At 47.1% G+C, this 19,262-nt stretch overlaps 1 protein-coding gene across 1 annotated transcript in view; it reads left to right on the top strand.

Moving 5' to 3' along the window:
- Nucleotides 1-828: 828 nt before the first annotated feature.
- The window catches only part of CCDC42 (coiled-coil domain containing 42), a 146,642-nt gene continuing 128,208 nt past the window's right edge, over nt 829-19,262 (top strand). Inside the window, 2 exon segments of the mRNA XM_086928890.1 lie at nt 829-917; nt 5,526-5,631. Coding sequence (XP_086785016.1) covers nt 829-917; nt 5,526-5,631 — 195 coding nt within the window.

Genomic DNA, 19,262 nt, shown 5'->3' with positions numbered 1-19,262 from the left:
ATAATCATGACTCTTAACTGACACTAGCCCCTAAAAAGTGTATTCATAAAGTTTCATACACAAGTCATGCCCCCAAATCTACGCTCAAGATACTTCAAACCGTACACATTGGGAACCTGCACCCCATTCATCCAGTGGCGCCTGGCATGGCTCGTGGGTGGCAGGGCGGGCGGGGGGATCTGAGGGGGTGTGTCATACATATTATAAAAAAAATACATTAAAATAAACTTACCTTTGGGCCATTTCCCGCGTTTCATTTCCTGCTCCTTTCCGTCCAGGTCGGAAGCACAGCCAGGTCCCACTGACCAATCACAACGCTGCAGCGTTGTAATTGGTAGGCACCCAGGCTCCCCTGACCAATCACAATGCTGTAATGCAACGTTGTGATTGGTTTTGAGCGTCTTGGTTCGACACTCAACCAGGGAATGGGGGCCTGGGCATGTTCTTCATGTAGGCTGTAATGCAATCTGTAGGGAGAATGGGGAAAGAGTGCATGACTGGTTTGGGCAGCCCAAGAGGGCCAACCAAACTGTCATTGTGCACTTAGGAGTGGGCAAACCATTCCTCCCTTGCCCTGCTCCGAACTCAGCACAACTACGCCCACCCACCTGCCCTCAAAGCAGCTCAAAGTATAAAATGATAACTTGAAGTTATATCATTTTATGCTTCCACTTCACACTGCTTAAAAGCAGTGGGGCGACACTCCTCCGCCATAGCGGTGGAGCCACCACTGCATTCATCGCAGATGCAAACCACATACACTAATGTCTTGTTTCTTACCCTGTATGCAGACGGAAGGAGCACCTGAGAAGTGAGACCAGTGCTGCAATGGCCACGGTTGGAGAGATGAACACCCAGACGCAGCTGACCGAGTACTTTCAGACCCAGTATGGGCAAAGGATCCTAAAGCTGCTAGAGTAAGTAAAGCCAGCCGGCCTGTATCTCAGCTCTTTTTCTTACTTGGCTCCCTTTTTGTGGGACAAGCTTCCTCTTTATATGTGCCTAAGCGCAGATGATCTTAACTTTAGCAAAAAACAGCGTTATTTTCAGGCCTAATCCGTCTGCTTCTCTGCTCATAAGTTGTATGCATTGAGATACTATTATTTATTTATTTATATTAATGTTTTATAGAGCGCAAACTTGACCTGTGAGGGTATCAGAGCGCTTTACACGGTTTACAGAGGTAAACAAACAAACAACCTGAAGTACAAAAATATACAAAGGTTGGCACGGGGTAGGGGTGCTGAGAACATAGAGACAAAAGGGGACACAAATGTATGGTTACAGTTATAATTAGGATCAGTAAAAACAGAAGCCCCCCAATTTCTTGGCGGGGTGAGTTGGTGATCTGAGGAAGAAGCAATAGTTTTAGATTCAGCAGGCACACTGTGGTGGATGAGAGCAGGTCTTAGACCAGGAATTTACCCATGAGGAAAGTTTTGGCCTCCTTCTTGAAGCGTGGCAGAGAAGGAAATTTTCTGATGTCAGGAGGGAAAGAGTTCCAACTCTTGGTGCTGCTCCGGAGAACACCCTATTGTAGATTCTTTTTTCTGAAAACAGGCAGGTTGGAGCAGGAGGTTTCAAGCGGACCGGGAGTTCCTGCTTCCTCCAGATATCACAAGTTTCTGTGCCAGATAAGCAAGGGAGTTTGTGTAGAGGGCCTTGTGTGTAATGCATGCCAGTTTCAGCTGTATTCTGACCTCCAGAGGGAGCCTGTTTAGTGCTTTCATATGTGTAGAGATGTGGTCGAATTTCCTAGTGCGTGTGAGTAGTCTGGCGGCCGCATTGAGACAGGCTTTTAGAGGTGCCAAGGAGATCTTGGGTAATCCTGTGAGGGTGGAACATCCATATTCCAGTCTAGAGATCACTAGTGCTTGGACTGCCATTTTAAGTCAGGAGCATCGATGAAATGTTTCAGCTTCCACAGGTAGCTCAGGTGGAATCTGGCTGACTTAGCCATTGAGTTAATGTGGTCTTGCATGTTGAAGTTACAGTCGAGGAATATGCTCAAAGATTTGGCAGTCCACAATGGTCGGTGGGCAGTTTAAGACTGTGATGGCCTTGATCCACATCTGAATCTCCAGGTTGGCTTTTGAGGGGGAGATCAGGAGAAATTCCGTTTTCTTTGCATTGAGTTTCAGTTGGTTAGCGGTTAGCCATAAGACAGTTAGTTTCAGGGTGTCGTTCAGGACAAGGATCTCCTCGAGTGATGCAATATTGATGTATATTTGGGTGTCGTCCGAGTACATATGGTAGGAGATGTTGGCGGTACGAAGAACTTCAGTGAGTAGCTCTAAGTAAATATTAAAGAGGGTGGGTGACAGGGTTGAACCTTGGGGGACTCCAACTGTGACCGGGGTGGGAGCTGATAAGTTGCCGTTAATGAGGAATCTCTGAGATCGGTTATGGAGGAAGGACCTATACCATCCAGACCCATCCTGAGTTTAAGGCGTTCAAGTGGTTTTTCATGGTTGACCATATCGAAGGCGGAGGATAGATCTAAGAGGATTAGAAGGCAGGTTTTGCCTTGGTCAAGGGCTTGGAGGGTGTCGTCCATGATGTGGAGCATAGTAGTTTCCGTGCTGTGCCCCTGTCTGAATCCAGATTGAAAGTCATCAAGTAGGTGGAATTTTTTGGTGTGCTGACTTAGTTGCTGTTGTACACACTTCTCTAACACTTTGGCTAACAGAGGATATTGGAGATAGGTCTGAAATTGTCTGGGGAGGCAGGATCCAGCGATAGTTTTTTCAAAATAGGGAGGACGTGGCCGGCTTTCAAGGGGTCCGGGATCGATCCCTGCTGGAGAGAGGTGATGATTATTGCAGTCCAGCAAGGAACAATGGTTTGGGAGGCAGCAGCGATTCGCGTTGATTCGCGTGCACTATAAGTTAAATTAGCATAACGTAACATAACCACAATTCTACGCCACTATCCTGCCCCTCAAATGGAGGGGGGCTTTCAGGGAACACGTTAGAGGGCAGACAAACTGACGGGGGATTGCGATCTGATAAAGGAAACTCATAGGAGAAGGGAAGTTGAAAGGAGACTGGCAAGAGTAGACTCACCAAAGGGAAAGGAATTGCAGGTGGAGAGGTGAGAGTTTAGCAGACCTGCAGTGGGAGAGAGAGGGAGAATGGGAACTACAGGAGGAGAGATAGGAGGAGGATAGCTGCTGTTATACAAGGAGAGAACGCTGCGCTTGGAAAGGAGAGGGAGAAGTGAAGCTGTAGTAGGTAAGAGGAGATGGAAGGGAGTGCTGAAGGATGAGGGGTAGGTGGAAGAGGGGCGAGTTTTGTGAAGACAGATGACAGCAGCATTAGGAGAGAAGAACCTGAGCAGGAGAAGGAGGTGTGGGGAAGAATATAGGTGTAGGCAGAGAACAGAATGAAGGAGATACCAAGGTAGAGGCGAGGTTAGAGGGAGCATCTGGAGGGAGAGCGGCATGAAAAGGTGGATGAGGAGAACTGAGAGATGTGGATAAACTACATCAGGAAAGGTGAGAGTGGAAGAGAAAGCTTCAAGAGGGGTAAGAGGGAATAGAGAATGATCATGCAGTGTCACCACTTACCACAACTTTATTAGCAAAGAAGTCCACTTTATTAAGACAGGTTTGCAAAATCGCTTATCACATTACACAATACATTATAACACCGAACCACACTAATACATTAAATCCCTATCACCCCCTCTCCCTTAAATTCCCAATTTGTGACTACTGCATCAACTAAACCCCCATACTCTTCTACCTCTTTAGTTTCTGCCTCCATTCAGGGCCTTTTAATTCCATTCTGCAAGCCCTCTCATCCACTCTCCGGCAATCATCCCCGGTGACCTCTACTAGTGTTGTTTTAAAACCCCAAAACATACTCTTCCTCTCCCCTCCCCCCAAGGGATGGATACGCCTGCACCAGACTCTCCATCCCCCCAAAAAGTACAGCCTCTGCTTATGACACAGCCAGCCTTACCGTGGTCAAAAACTACTAAGTACCATTCTTTCTACCAAAAAACACCAGCCTTACCCTCTACCCAATAGACAATTAAAGGGTGGTTGGGTGGGCCTCAACATTCCCTGCCTCCCCGTTGTTAATGGATCCCTGCTTTCTGGCCTCACTAACTTCATACCTATATGCCTTTCACACTTGACTCCGCCCCTCCCTCTCACAGCCTATCCCTACCCTCTGTCTTGTGGCCTGTGCTACTTGCCCGAAGTCACCCTGGGGAGACTGGCTATCATCTTGCTCCTCTTGGGTCCCCACATGGGGTAAGGAACTGCAAGAGCAGAGGCGAGATGGGAAGGGAAAGGAAAGTTGCAAGAGGAGAGGTGAAAGCGTAAGTGAAAGTTGCAAGAGCAGAGGATAGAGAGGAAGTGAAAGTTGCAAGAGGAGAGGTGAGAGCGTAAATGAAAGTTGCAAGAGTAGAGGATAGAGCGGAAGTGAAAGTTGCAAGAGGAGAGGTGAGAGCGTAAATGAAAGTTGCAAGAGCAGAGGATAGAGCGGAAGTGAAAGTTGCAAGAGCAGAGGTGAAAGCGTAAGTGAAAGTTGCAAGAGCGGAGGATAGAGCGGAAGTGAAAGTTGCAAGAGGAGAGGTGAGAGGGTAAATGAAATATGCAAGAGCAGAGGATAGTGCGAAAGTGAAAGATGCAAGAGGAGAGGTGAGAGCGGAAGTGAAAGTTGCAAGAGGAGAGCTGAGAGCGAAAGTGAAAGATGCAAGAGGAGAGATGAGAGCGGAAGTGAAAGATGCAAGAAGAGAGGTGAACATTAGGCCAGGCTTATGGGACCGACCGACTCTGGCCCAGCTTGCTGGCTTTTCAGAAGTACCAGCCTGTCAGGGCTGCCTCCAAGTCCTGATTACCCTGTAGCCCAGCCCCTTTACTTGCCAGCCCTACTAATGTAGGCAGCAGGTTACTGTGTTTTCAGCAATAGCACACCCTAGAAATGTACTGGTGTTATCAAATTTGTTTGGAAATGCTGTGATTGAAAGTGTTAAGAGAATTATCTCCAGCCACCTGGGGGGTAAAATCCGTTCCCTTCACGGAATTTGGGTAATTTCGCGTTACGCGGAGAACGCGGAATTGCCAAAATTCCGTGATCTGCGGCTACGCAGAATTTTTTGCTTGTTCCCGCTTTCAAAATGCGTGTTTGCAAGATATTGCTCCCCGAGCATGCAAAAAGCGCTCACGAACAGGAAAAAAGCATCGCAAACGGGCGGAACAAGCAATTCTGCGTGTTCGCGGAACTTTTCCATGCTCGCTGAGATTTTTTACCCTTTCCTTGAGCTTTGCGTACCGCGACTACGCAAATTCCGCCTACCCCTACTTGAAATCCATTCTTGGCATCTGCTGGGGGAGTTACTAACTTGCAATACTCCAGTACTTTGGTGTGTAAAGATATTTGTCAGTGAAGTTAAACCTGGCCAAGATCCTCACAAGTCAGTCAGCTATGCCTTGCAAGGATGAATTCTACCTCTCTGGAGAGGTAGAACAATAAAAGTGCCCTATTAACCGAGGCTGTTTCTCGTTCCCTCAGGAAGTTTCCAGAAAACGACGAGGAGGCGCTGTCACCGTACATCCGGCTGCTGGACAAGAGGAAGGAGGCCAACGTCATCCACCAAGCCATGCTGGAGCGGAAGGAGGTGAGGGGAAGGCCGGCAGCCCTTCATGCCTGCTTAGGGGTAAAAGGGTGAAGGAGTGTTCGTCACACATTCACAGTTCACAGAAAAGAGTGAGGAATGTATATAAAACTCCCCCAGCAGAGCTGGAGGAAACAGAAGCACACAGAAACACACAGGCTTGGGACAGAAACATGGCAGCATGGGTTGGAGGCAGTGTAGCGTCTGTGTGTAGCAGGCTGCATTATGCTATCTTGAAGTTGGTTTTATCAGTCTAAAATAATATCTGGTTGCCTACCGCTATCGCACAAGGTGTAGGCATATAATTACTACTCCCACCTCTACCTATACTTAACCTGCAAGGGTGAGGGTGATGTAATAGATGGCATATTATTGGCATGTGGCATAACAAAAGTAATACAGCAGTATACAGTGTATTCTCCGGCCCTGCTAGTGCCAAAAGACCACTCAACCCAACTAGAACTGGACTAGTGGTCCCAACCAATGAATGGGATCTCTTTCCTCAATTAGAAGTTTTTGGAGAATTTAGTGGTTTATGGAAACGAGCTAGTGTTTGTCCTTTTCGGCATTTTTCACTTTTGGGTTTTGCATTTTTTTTTAGCTAAAGACGGGCTAAAATTAAATATTTGTTGAGGAAGGTCAGAATGGAAGTCTCCCAGTAGGCAAGCAAGCAAAGTGAGTTTCTTCAGTGTCCGTCAGTTAATCAAAAACTGGTAAACTTTTTGTCTTCCGGCAAAGAATTCATAGCTATTGATCTCTTCAAAGTAGAACCCATTATGTGGCCTACTCTTTGATAGCCATGTGCAACTTGGTCGCCAACGCCTGTTAAGAGGCTGCCTGCTGATTTTCGACCTTGCAAACTTGACAACCCTCCCTGTCCTCAGTCTGAAATCACAATGTCTCCTTTGACCTGGATCTTTCTTTCTTCACAAGGCAACAAGCACCCATCCACTTGTTTCTTACATATAAAATTACTTTGAAAAATTCCTCCTTTCAACTCTTGTGGTTTGGCTATTCAAGCTACTATTCTCAGTTGTCTAGACTACAGGAAATCTCTCTTCTTTAGTTGTCCGCTATAAATCAAACAGCAGATTCATAATGCAGCTGCTTGCTTAATTTTCAACTTCCTTGCTCGCCCATCCTCTTTTCTCAATTCACTACCCTGGCTTCCTATTTCAAAAATAATTCTCTTCAAATCTTTATGTCTGGTACTTAAGGCTTTCATACAGATTAGACTGCATTGCACTGTGGACCTACTTTGTTTTTCCTCTGCCATCTTTTTGGCAGTCCCTTGTATCTCTTGGTCTCGTGCAGGTGGTCGTGCCTTCTCTGCTGCTGCAGCCAGACATGGAATTCTCTTCCATCTCATGTTCGTTCAATCCCCTCCCTCCTGACCTTCTGGAAAGCACTTAAAACATGGCTTTTCGTAGCCCAAATTTCCTCTCTCTTATGTTTCCCAAAGGTCCATGTGCATCTTTTGTGGGCCTGCTTTTCATAAATGACTTAGCATCAGGACACCTTCAAGGAAATTATGCATGCTCCAAAATTACATATATTTAAAATATATATATAAAGGAAGGCAAATCAAAAAATGCCTTTTCAGGTTTAGAAGGCCACATAAATTATATTAAAAAGAATTGGGGAACTTCGGGAAGTTTCCACGTTTTAGGTAGAGAGCGACTCCTTTATATGGATCACTAGAAAGCACCACCAACTCTCTAAATCTGCTCACCTCAAATGTTTGTTTTTCTAGAAAACTGAGGGTGGAGTTAGTCTCATTGTTGACAGACAGGTGAAGTCTTGATGTGATGTAACCTCGTATTCAGTTAAAGGGGAGGTGTTGCATCCTGTGACACATCAGTGCCTGCCCATGTATCTCACACAAGCTGCAAGTGCTGCTCTGCCCGTTTTACCAAGGAAGACTACGCTTGCTGAACCAAGGCAGAACTTCAGAAGGAGAAGGGCTGATCCTGCTATTGAACCCGTGGCAAGAGACCCGACGGCTGGATCTGCTCCCACCTGTGCCAAGGACCAGTGACTGAACTCCAAGGACTATTTGGCTAGCCTCCTGTTAAGCTTCAAGGACACAAAAGCTAATAAATCCAGCACAGTGTCCAGCTGACAAGTTTGCACTGGACTTGCCCCAGCCTCTGCTGGTGTAGTCCGTGAAATCGAGTCCTAGCCTCCTAAGAGGTGCCTCCCAGGTCTTGGATTCTTGGCTGGCGCTAAACTGTACTCTTTCTCCCAAAGAACTGCAACTTACTAAGCGAAGGCAAAATATTACGTTTTTAGGGCACAGAGTCAGAGACTCTCAGACTACTGCTACTTGCCAGTTCGTAGGTAGCCTCAAATGCTACTGAGAAACAAGGCTGATCACCGGACCGCTGGACTTCACCTGTGCGTCAACAATCTGACTAACTCCACCCTCAAGCTGTGGAAGACCCTACCGCCCTCACTGTCCACAAGAACAAGAACCAGAAAAATGTTGGTGCCAACTCCAACCCTGACTTCCATCGAGGTCTGCCTGAAACTTAAACTTCTCCCTAGACCCTCACGTTCGAGGCTCATAAACTACCGCTAAGAATGAAACGCAGTGGAGAACCAAGAATGGGTCTGCTACTCACACATAAGTTTAAGTACAGCAAATGAGACATTCAACATCTTTAATCTCTACAGCAGAGGGGAATAATGTCCCCCCTTGAACAGTAAAAACTGGCACATAGGATTGTGAAAGAAGTTGTTTGGCCATGGCATCCACCTTATGGCTTGTGAAAGGATTCCACAACACAACTTGGGTCAGCATACAGCTTAGTAATGGGGATGCCTTGTCACACAAGATATGGACTAGATATTGGCACATGTGATCCGACTCACATACAGTGCCTTGCCAAATAGCTCTGGTCATATTATGCACTCCTAATACATCCCTGTTCTCAAGTATGCAAGGTCCTTACTGAAGTTGCTCATCTGGTTTACTCTGTTTTTGCATTCTGGAACTTGCAAAGATAACAGGCCTTTACAATGCAACATGTCTTGAAATCGCAAGTCTTCGAGTCATTGGCACTGTAAATGGCAATGCTTTTTATAAAAAATTAAAAGGCATTGTCATTTACAATACCATCAGCTCAAACCATCGCAAAAGCAACACCTATTATTTGTAGAGCGTGGTGTCTGTGAAGCGGGCGCCGCACTGATTGTTAAAGTAAAAAAAAAAGAAAGCGCGGTGTCCCTGAAGCGGGCGCCATGCTCATTACTAAAGTTACCCAAAAAAAATAATGAAAGTGAGAGATAGTGTCCCTGAAGCAGGTGCCGTGCTCAGTATTAAATGCATTTTTTTTTTTAAATAGAGCACGCTGTCCCTGAAGCGGGCACCGTGCTCAACATCAAAGCTTTAAAAAAGAAGGTCAACAGAGCGCGGCCTCCCTAAAGCGGGCACCTCGCTCAGCATGCATACACAAAAAAGCGGCCGCCATTGTCCCCATCAGTGTCTATTATCAAAATAGTGCTCACCCACTTGATAAATCCGACTGTGTAACAAGCCAAGTAAAAGGTCCAGTCCTTATGGGCGGTAACAAATGGAGACAAGACGGTACTAAGGAGGGACTAACAAGCCTCATAATCAATCGGAAGCCAGCCTTTATGAAAGACAATGACACAAAGCCAATGACAAATATGGGCGGAGAGTAGGCGGGGCTGCTGGCTCGACCTAAAACCCTAGCCTGGGTGAGTTGTTTGCGTATTTATATATTTATAAAGTTTTACATGGTGTGCAAAAGAAAGGACTCTTTGATGAGTGCTCGCTGAGTGCTGGCTTTTGACACCAGTTGTGACTTACAGGTCATAAGTGCCCAAAAAGCGTCTTCTGCCTTCAAAAGATTGACTGAAGTTAAATTGGTTGATGATGAGGTCTGTTATGTACAACGCTTAGAAACGGTAAGCATGTGGCTGTGACAGTAACTTAATCCAAGATATTGCTGTCACTCAGTCTCTCTGCCAACAAACTGTTGTGATCAAAGCCACATGATGGAGGGTTACCAAGCAACGAACTTGACAATGCAGGACTTTTTTATAACAATTCAGGGCATTCTGGGAGTTGAAGGTGTTGGTTTGCTCCAGTTGATTCATTTGCAATAATGCACCCAACTACACTGACAAGTAAAAAAATGGACCATTGCTGGAAAGTGATTTCCTGGTGCCAAGCGCCCCTCTGGTCAAACTACATCTAGGATGAGCCTGCAGAGTTCTTTTTTTAAATGTATTTTATTGAAAACCTTCATATTTCCATACTTTTCCTTTCTTTTAACACAAAAGAAAACCAAGACCTTTAGGTCAGTATGAATAGCAATTTCTTCACATTTCTAGGAGTCACTTTTTTTGTTCCATGTCTCATCTGGCATCCCCTTATGTGGATATCCACCTATAGACTTGTATGCATAACCCTAATCATTCTGTATTTCCTTCTCCTTTCTTTCAGGGTGGCCTATCATTGTTAGCATGTGTCAATATTTGCATTATTGCCATCCTGTTTACTATACCATCCTCCACCTTGTCATATTTTCTCACACACTCCAGTCTAAACTCTTCCACCCTAGACCATTGGTCTTTGCCACGTCTTCATTCGCGGATCGACATAGGCTCTAGACCCATTCAACAGATGGTGCTACACTGGTCTTCTATCACCAAAATGAAGAACATTGGTTTGTTGGTGGTTTTGAGTTACATTTGAAAGGGATTGATCCTCAGCAACACACATCCAGGGGTTGTTACTGATTTTGACACCTGATTCCTCTTCAGACTTGGCAAATACTTGATCCCAGTATTCACTTATCCTGCTACACCCCTATAACAAGTGGATACGCGTAGCTCTTAATTCTCCACACTTACGTCAATCTTAGCTCTTAGTGTTATTTAGTTCAAGTGGCAACACCGGTGTGACATATAGAACACATGGCATTGTGCCAGCTTGAACCTGAAATTACTTGCAATTTTTGCTTGCAGCTTACAGGCTTTCCCCTCATTCAGCGACTGTCAAGTCCCCCCCAAAGTCAGTTTCCCATCTTGCTCTTGACCTTTGCACTTTTTTGGATATAACTGATCTTATTGCCCTAAACAAAATAGAGACTACCCTAATATTAATACTCATATTCTCGTAACTTGTTAGTGCGTTTGCTGTTATTGACTGTACTGAGTATTTACTCCAGGTATATTTGTCATACAGGTCAGAAGTAGTTGAGAACAGCGGCACTGATTGTTCCCTGTTTGTGCTTGTATGGATCCCGGCGGTCTGATCGGTGGCGTTTGTGCCTTATGGGAGATTTGCTTTAGCATGGCTACTGCGTCTAAGTGCAGCCCCGCTTTCAGTGGTTAGAGTTAGTTTGGATTCTGACACCCTTCATCTAGAACTCTCATGGCATCCCTCAATGTTGCCTTCCTTTTGCACAACAGCCCTCCCAGGAAGCACCTAGGCAGAGCCTTACTTGTCTTTTGACAGATCCAAGATTGTGGATAGGGCAGGCTTCTCTACCCCAGCTATCTCAATCTAAGATATCCACCAGGAGGGATTGTGGGCTATAGCTTCCTCTCTGGATATTTAAAGCAATGACCAGTATTTGTTAGTGCTTCGCAAGGCATCGCATTCATAGCTCCATTCCTTCCTTCCCCAATTATGCACTCACTGCTTCTGCCTTCTTCTTCAAGTTTTGGTCTTTATCCTTTTACCTGTTCCTCTGGGGTCTTTAGTCCAACCCCTTGCAGAACATTTTTTGCCTTTGGCTTTTTCCTTCCATTCTCTCTTTCTCAAATGCACAAGTAGTTCGGCGAGTAGTCTACGCACTGGCCGTCATAGTGGCTACTGGAAGGGGCTCGCCCATATCTCTAGCAGTCCAGTCGGAAGAATAAGTAGCCATCAGTTCAGATTCCAGACCTTGAAAATATTTGGTTGCCTTGCATAGCCTATAGTATTGCAAATCTTATGTAGGTGGAATATCTTAAGTGTTCTTCACCCTTCCAAATAACACAAATCCGCCTGAAAGAGGTCTCCTATTATTAAGTGGCAACGTTACTTGCAGTTAGTTGCAGTCCACCAAGTAAAGTCTATTGTCTCCCATGCATGCATTCTTATTCAGTTCAGTTCAAAATTCCTTTGTTTGGCAAAAACCATTAAAGCACAAAAATATAGAACATTTAAAATCAAGATAAATCATACATCAGCAGGGGTGCAAAGCCTGTTAGGGTCTTAGATAAAACACAAACACATAAAACAACAGCATAGGCTGTAATGTCCAATACATATTAATCACCAACCAAGGTACATAAATACAACATTTCAATACTAGTCCAATTTACAAGAGAATTGATGTGCCATACCGTTTTCCTAATATTCAGGGCTTCTCTGATGTACTTTAATACAGCTTAACAAGTCTCAGGAGACCCTAATTGTTGGGAAAACAGCAAAGCAATATAGTGTTGCCTATTATTGGCAGCTCATAAGCACAGGGCCAAAAAGTGCCTGTGAGGGATACTATAAATGTGTAAAAAGGCATTAAGTGAATAGTGCTTTGTTGCAAATAATAGTGGCATGAACAGGTAGAAAGGTTTGGAAAGCAAGGGGTACATTTACAATGAAATGACGCAGCGCAGTGTTGACAGCAAATCTGGTGCGCAGAGCTGAGTAATTAAAAAAATCGCAGGGATGCTCTGGATGTACAAGAATATGGTGCACCACTGTGTTTTTCCTTACGCTTCCACTAAAAAATGCGGCCTAGCGCCAACACAAACACCTGTGTGCCATAGTGCAAGGGTGCCTGCATTGCAGGGATGATTTCCTGCAACACAGGCACCCTTGCACTAGGTGCAAGGATGTTTGTGTCGCAGGGAATTATTGTTTATGTGCAGGAAGGGACTCCTTCCAGGACATAAACAATCTTTAAAGGTGATTTGCTCTTACTATATACCTAGAAAGAATAAAAATGAGGAGAAATAAAAGTATTGTCAATATGTTGCGTCAATCTAACTCCTGCTTTTAAATGGTGTTAGATTTTAGCACTGCCTCAGATTTACAGATCAATCAATCAATCAATCAATCAATCATGACACTTGTATAGCGAGCTACTCACCCGGAAGGGTCTCATGGCGCTGGGGTGGGGAGGGGTACGTTACTGCTCGAAGAGCCAGGTCTTGAGTTGCTTCCTGAAGGAGAGATGGTCCTGGGTTAGCCGGAGGTGGATGGGGAAGGAGTTCCATGACTTGGCTGCAAGGTAGGAGAAGGATCTTCCACCGGCTGTCGCTCTGCGGATGCGTGGAACGGCGGCGAGACTATTCAACCGTAGCTGGCGGGTGGGCGTGTAGAAGGTCAGGCGGTTGTTGAGGTACTTGGGGCCCAGGCCGTGGAGAGCCTTGTGTGCGTGGGTGAGGAGTCTGAACATGATCCTCTTGCTGACGGGGAGCCAGTGCAGGTCTCTCAGGTGGTCGGAGATGTGGCTGTGTCGGGGGATGTCAAGGACGAGTCGTGCGGAGGCGTTCTGGATGCGTTGGAGTCTTTTCTGAAGTTTGGCTGTGGTTCCGGCGTAGAGGGTGTTTCCGTAGTCCAGTCGGCTGGTGACGAGCGCCTGGGTGACCGTCTTCCTGGTTTCGGTGGGGATCCATCGGAAGATCTTTCGGAGCATGCGCAGGGTGTTGAAGCACGATGATGAGACGGCGTTGACTTGTCTGGTCATCGAGAGGGAGGAATCCAGGATGAAGCCCAGGTTACGTGCGTGGTCCATTGGCTTGGGAGTGGTGCCCAGGGCAGGGGGCCACCAGGAGTCATCCCAGGCGGAGGGAGATGATCCTAGGATGAGAACTTCTGTCTTGTCTGAGTTCAGTTTCAGGCGGCTGTTCTTCATCCACTCGGCGACGTCTTTCATTCCTTCGTGTAGGCTGGCTCTGGCGGTGGCTGGGTCGTTGGTGAGGGAGAGGATCAGCTGTGTGTCATTGGCGTAGGAGATGATGTTGAGGTTGTGTTTGCTCGCAATGGCTGCGAGGGGGCTCATGTAGACATTGAAGAGGGTGGGGCTGAGTGATGATCCCTGTGGTACGCCGCAGATGACTTTGGTGACCTTGGATCTGAACGGGGGAAGGCGGACTCTCTGGGTTCTTCCGGCGAGGAACGAGATGATCCACTACAGTGCCTTCTCTTGGATTCCAATGTTGCTGAGGCGTTGCACTAGGGTGCAGTGGCAGACAGTGTCGAACGCTGCGGATAGATCCAGGAGGATGAGGCCCGCTGTTTCCTCGTTGTCGAGCCGGGATCTGATGTCGTCAGTGGCTGCGATGAGGGCTGTCTCGGTGCTGTGGTTGGCGCGGAAGCCGGATTGCGAGTGGTCGAGGGATCCGTTTATCTCGAGGAAGGCGACAAGCTGTCTGTTGATGGTCTTCTTGATGACTTTGGCAGGAAAAGGGAGGAGCAAGATGGGGCGGAAGTTCTTGAGGTCGGTGGGGTCCGCTGTTGGTTTCTTCAGGAGGGCGCTGAGCTCGGCGTGCTTCCAGCTTTCCGGGAAGGTGGCGGTGTTGAAGGAGGCGTTGATGATGTCCCGGAAATGGGGTGCGATGATGGAGTCGGCCTTGTTGAAGACGTGGTGGGGGCAAGGGTCGGTTGGGGATCCGGAGTGGATGGTGTTCATCGTGCGGGTGGTGTCTTCAGTGCTGACCGGGGTCCAGGCGCAGAGGGTGGTGGTAGGGGTCGTAGGTTCGGTGGTTGTTGCGCCGAAGTTGTTGTGTATTTCGGCGATCTTGCGGTGGAAGAACGAGGCGAGAGAGTCGCAGAGGTCTTACGAGGGAGTGATGTCGTTGTTCCCGGCGCTGGGGTTGAAGAGCTCTTTGACGATGCTGAAGAGTTCCTTGCTGTTGTTGGCGTTGTTGTCCAGTCGTTCTTTTAATGCTGTCTTCTTGGTGGTGCGGATCAGCTGGTGGTGTTTGCGGGTGGCGTGCTTGAGGGCAGTCATGTTGTCTGTGGTTTGGTTGTTGCGCCAGGCTTTCTCGAGGGTGCGGCAGTTTTTCTTGGAGTTCTTGAGTTCGTCGGTGAACCAAGAGATCTTTGTAAATCTGGGGCAGAGTCAAAGAGCAATGGGTGTTGCAGTGGAACACTCACAGCAATTTCCACTGCATGCCCCTTTCTCGCACATATCTGCGTGAGAGGGTACCATATTTACAAAGAGGCGTTAAGCCACACAAAGTTGGCTTAACGCCACATTGTAAATATGGAGCAGAACATTGCGCCAATGGAACATCAGAAAAATTGATGATCCGGTGGCGCAATCCCCTTGTAACTATGCCTGCACGTGCCCTGTAGAGGGTAAGCAAACAAAAATGCATAATACCTAATCTGAAATAGATAAGATAAAATCTGTAATTGGAATTGTGTCTCAAAGTTAGTGTTCTAAACCAAAAAAATACTGAGGACTGCATGTGTGACAACCGTCGGCATAGACTATGCCTTTATATTACCCATCTTTAAACTGTGATTGAAATAAAGATTTTTCAAAGTTTCTTTTGGGACCGACTCTAGGGACTCTGGTTACCAAAATAGCTCGGCACACCCATTGTAGTAAAAGTCTGCTTCAGTTACAGATGAAAAAGTTGTGGATTTCACCAGTATTATCGAACGCTAAACAATCCCTAAGCATTAGCCTTGAAAACCCTGTATTAGGTGTCTGCCAGATCTTTTGCCACAAGGTCAAAAGAGCCACGCCTATAGCATACTCTAGGTAACTCATCTACTCTGGGGGACTCAGAGCAGCCTACATATAAACTATTCTCGGCTCTCTGGAGGGATTCAGTATTTATTCGGCCCCAAACTCCCCCCCAATACAGCCCAACTGTGACACATCTACTTCTATAAATAGGTCTGAGTTCCCTAACTGGTTTTGTGACAAAGCCTTGATACAAATTTAAAGACGGTATTAATCACTCTATAAAATTGCTTGCATCTTAAATTAATTAGAGGTTCCCATCAAAAGGGATTCCTAGGTAATTGAAATGTCTTACCTTTCAATCTTGTCCCTCCACCCCATTCAAATGAACTTTAGTTTTAGTCTTGGTTGGGCGGGCTACTTGCAATGGTGAATGATTTTGCAAAGTTTACCTTTAGCTCTAAATCGCCCATAAACTAAATACAACTATCCAGCAGGTTTTGCGGTCCATTCGTTGTTCTTCCTACAAGGACAGCATTGTCTGCATTAGGAGGACTGGTATTGCTAATTTCCCTATTTGACGCATATCTTTCCCTCTATGGACAAGATAGTTCTCCAGACCCTGTGTATAATAATGAGAAATAAGAAAGGGGCCAAGAAACATCCCTGGGAGACACCACAGGCTGATTTAGTTAAAGGGGCTAAATTATTCACCAGCAACTGAAAGGTTTTGGCATATCACTTCCAATCATAGGCGTGGTGACATTGAGGGAAATGAAGGCTTTGCTGGGCTGCATGTCCTGATGAAGACTATTCATTTTACAGTACTTTCCTAATAATGCAACCAATCTAAAGACAACTAAATTTGCAACTGTATCTGGAAGGTAGAAATGGGTCCACACATCAGGGTAACAAATGTGATGAGAAGGTCACTTCAGTGGTGGGTGGACCAGAAGAACGTATTAGCAGGTCAAATGTAGGCTTATCATATCCATTTTTTCTGACAATGGATGTGCCACCCTGCTCGGATGTGCAGGCCATCTAAGACATCTTCATGTGAGCAGGAAACTGTCTCAGTCAGAATTAAATTTTCTTATAATTCTCCTATAACTAAGGGCAGTGACATTAGCCCTTAGCCATGTTATGGCTTCTCAAGTGTTGATTAGAATGGACAATAGAACAATATACTATATTTGCAAACAAGGAGACAATAGATGTATTCTGTTATTGCTTAAGGCTCAAAATCTCTGGCGCAGGGTCTGAAGTACAAGGTAGATATTTCAGCAGAGCACATGCCAAGGCTGCAAAATGTCCATACAGAGACACTGAGCAGGAGAACATCATAATCATGAAGAGGTATTAGGCAGTAGCCAGCTGAATCTCATATTTGCTTATCGGAAAACTCTAAATTAAGAGATGTTTGCAACGTATGTCAATTTGAGAAATCTATTGAGACATTGACTGACCTGTGAGCGCGAGCTCTGTCCTGCGAGGTCCTTTCTGCTGGGACTGTTTGTTTTGCTGCTATACCTCGCGGTACCCGCTCCGCGGGTCCCGCTTCGCCCGTGTGCTTGGGCGCACCGTTGCTGCTTGCTGACAGGGGAGCTGCCTGAATCTCGGGGAGCAGGGCTGCGAGCGCCAGGTGAGGATCAGGGACTCCATTGCCCAGGAGTCCCTGTGCTGCCATCATTTCCTGCACCTGGACGCTCTCCCTGCTGGCCACGCCCCCTAAGCACAGCTGAAAAGAGCCTCCTCGCCCCTTGCTCTTTGGGAGACATTGACTGACCTGTGAGTGCGAGCTCTGTCCTGCGAGGTTTTTTCTGCTGGGACTGTTTGTTTTGCTGCTATACCTCGCGGTACCCGCTCCGCGGGTCCCGCTTCGCCCGTGTGCTTGGGCGCACCGTTGCTGCTTGCTGACAGGGGAGCTGCTTGAATCTCGGGGAGCAGGGCTGCGAGCGCCAGGTGAGGATCAGGGACTCCATTGCCCAGGAGTCCCTGTGCTGCCATCATTTCCTGCACCTGGACGCTCTCCCTGCTGGCCACGCCCCATAAGCACCCTCCCCCCATATCAGGTGCAGCTTCTCCCCGCGGCGCGGGAGCGCGCGGGAGGGCGCCGGGAGAAGCCCGGGACAAGGGCGGGACCGTCTGTGGCCGTCCGGGGCCGAAGGAGGCCGGGCCAGGCCCACTCCCTTAATCCCAGTCTCCAATACGAACAAGGTAATGCCCTCGCCATCACCACGTGAAACTCCATCAAGGGAGGGGGCCTCCAGTACAGGGACTTTGGACAATTATTTTAAATCTGCTAAGGGAGATGCGGGCAAAGAAAGCTCACTAGAGAAACGTAGGGCGGAGCTTAGGCGCTCCATAGAATCCATGAAAAACAGACCCTTGACTGAGATTATCCCCTACCCTATCTCCCAAGAGGAAGGTACGCCCCCTAACAGCTTAAATCCCCCGACCCTTGAGGACTTTCCCCTTTTACTTAGGGAAATTCCCTGCACCCCAGGGAGGGTGCCCGGAAAGTATGCAGACCCAACTCCTCCAATATTATCCGTTACCCCCGTTAACCTGGTAACCCAAACTCCCCCTATGCAAATAGCTAAGAAGAGTAAGCCAAAACCAAATGTTGTGGTGGAGCTGCATAGGCCTCCGCCTAGTAAACGCACTAGGAAGTCAATAGGGGGACGGGGGAAATCTAAACTATCTCATCTTGATTTCGGCAAGAAACACACTAACCCACTCCTACTGGGGAAGGTTAACGAGATCGTGCCTACCATTCCACCTTCTAAGGCTCAAAGTCCCACTATAGCTGTTACTAACAAGGATCCAGAGGCTAACACATCGAACAAAAACCCTCCACTCACATCCATAGGGAGTATCGAATTTCTATTCCGCTCCCTCCTGCAGCCCATTAGCGACAGCTTGAAAAAAGTTGAGATTAGGCTCACTTTATTAGAAACATCTCTTACTACCCTGAACACCTTAGTCAGTAAGCAAACTAAGCTAGTGGGAACTCATCTTTCCGCAGGGGACCCTTCCAAAGTAGGAGCTCCAATAATTGCCAACAAAGCCCCCCCCCAGAGTGCGCCATCTGCCCCCCCCTTTGCAGCCACTTATGGCTATTCCACTCCAGGCACAGTATAACAACCAAATTAATGGACCTTCACAACCAATAGACCATGCCCCTCATAGATCTCAGGCGGGGACCAATGAAAGATGCCAAGAAGACGGTAAAGCCCCCCCACACTCTCCGGTCCGGCCAGCCCCAAGACCACGGAGGCCAGATCTCCCGCCAGAAGCCAATAGCCTAACGGTGGTCTTAGCAGGTGCCCCCATCTAAGATCAGGGCAAAATGAAGATTATCAATCCCTTAAGAAAAAGGTCATCAAATGGCTAAATTGGAACCGACCCCTACCATCCCATTTTAACAATGAGATTATTATGGTTAGAAGGGTCCCTTGGCTAGGGAAGACCAGAAAAACCATAATAGGGGACTGCATTCTGGTAACTTTCAAAGATCCGGGCACTGTTCTGCACATCTGTGAAGGAGTAAATAGATCACTGGATTCCACCATTCAGACCCTCCCAGTATCCTTCTTCTTCCCCCCCATTCGCATGCACCAGGCTCCATCGCATGATGAATGGACAAGGGTGGAACACAGACGCAGACACAAGGACTATGCACAACGCCCGCATTTCCAACTGCCGGATACACCCTATTTCCATTTTAATCGTTTCAATTGTTTGAACGGCTTGGACGGGGTCGACTGACTCGCTGTACACAAGCCAGTGACTTGGGATAACGGCTCCTGCGGACTTTCTGAATCTCCCACCGTGGCTACTGGCATAACCTCTGGTCTATCGAACGACCCAGTGACTCTCGATAACGGCATCAGTGGACCTTCCCATCCATCCGCTGATAATGTACACACAGCTGAGGGAATAGACAAGGACCTTTTGCCTGTG

Source organism: Lissotriton vulgaris, chromosome 7 (genome assembly GCF_964263255.1).
Source record: "Lissotriton vulgaris chromosome 7, aLisVul1.2, whole genome shotgun sequence".
NCBI lineage: Eukaryota > Metazoa > Chordata > Amphibia > Caudata > Salamandridae > Lissotriton > Lissotriton vulgaris.
The sequence above is the reverse complement of the archived record's forward strand: the minus strand, read 5'-3'. Positions and strand labels throughout refer to the sequence as shown.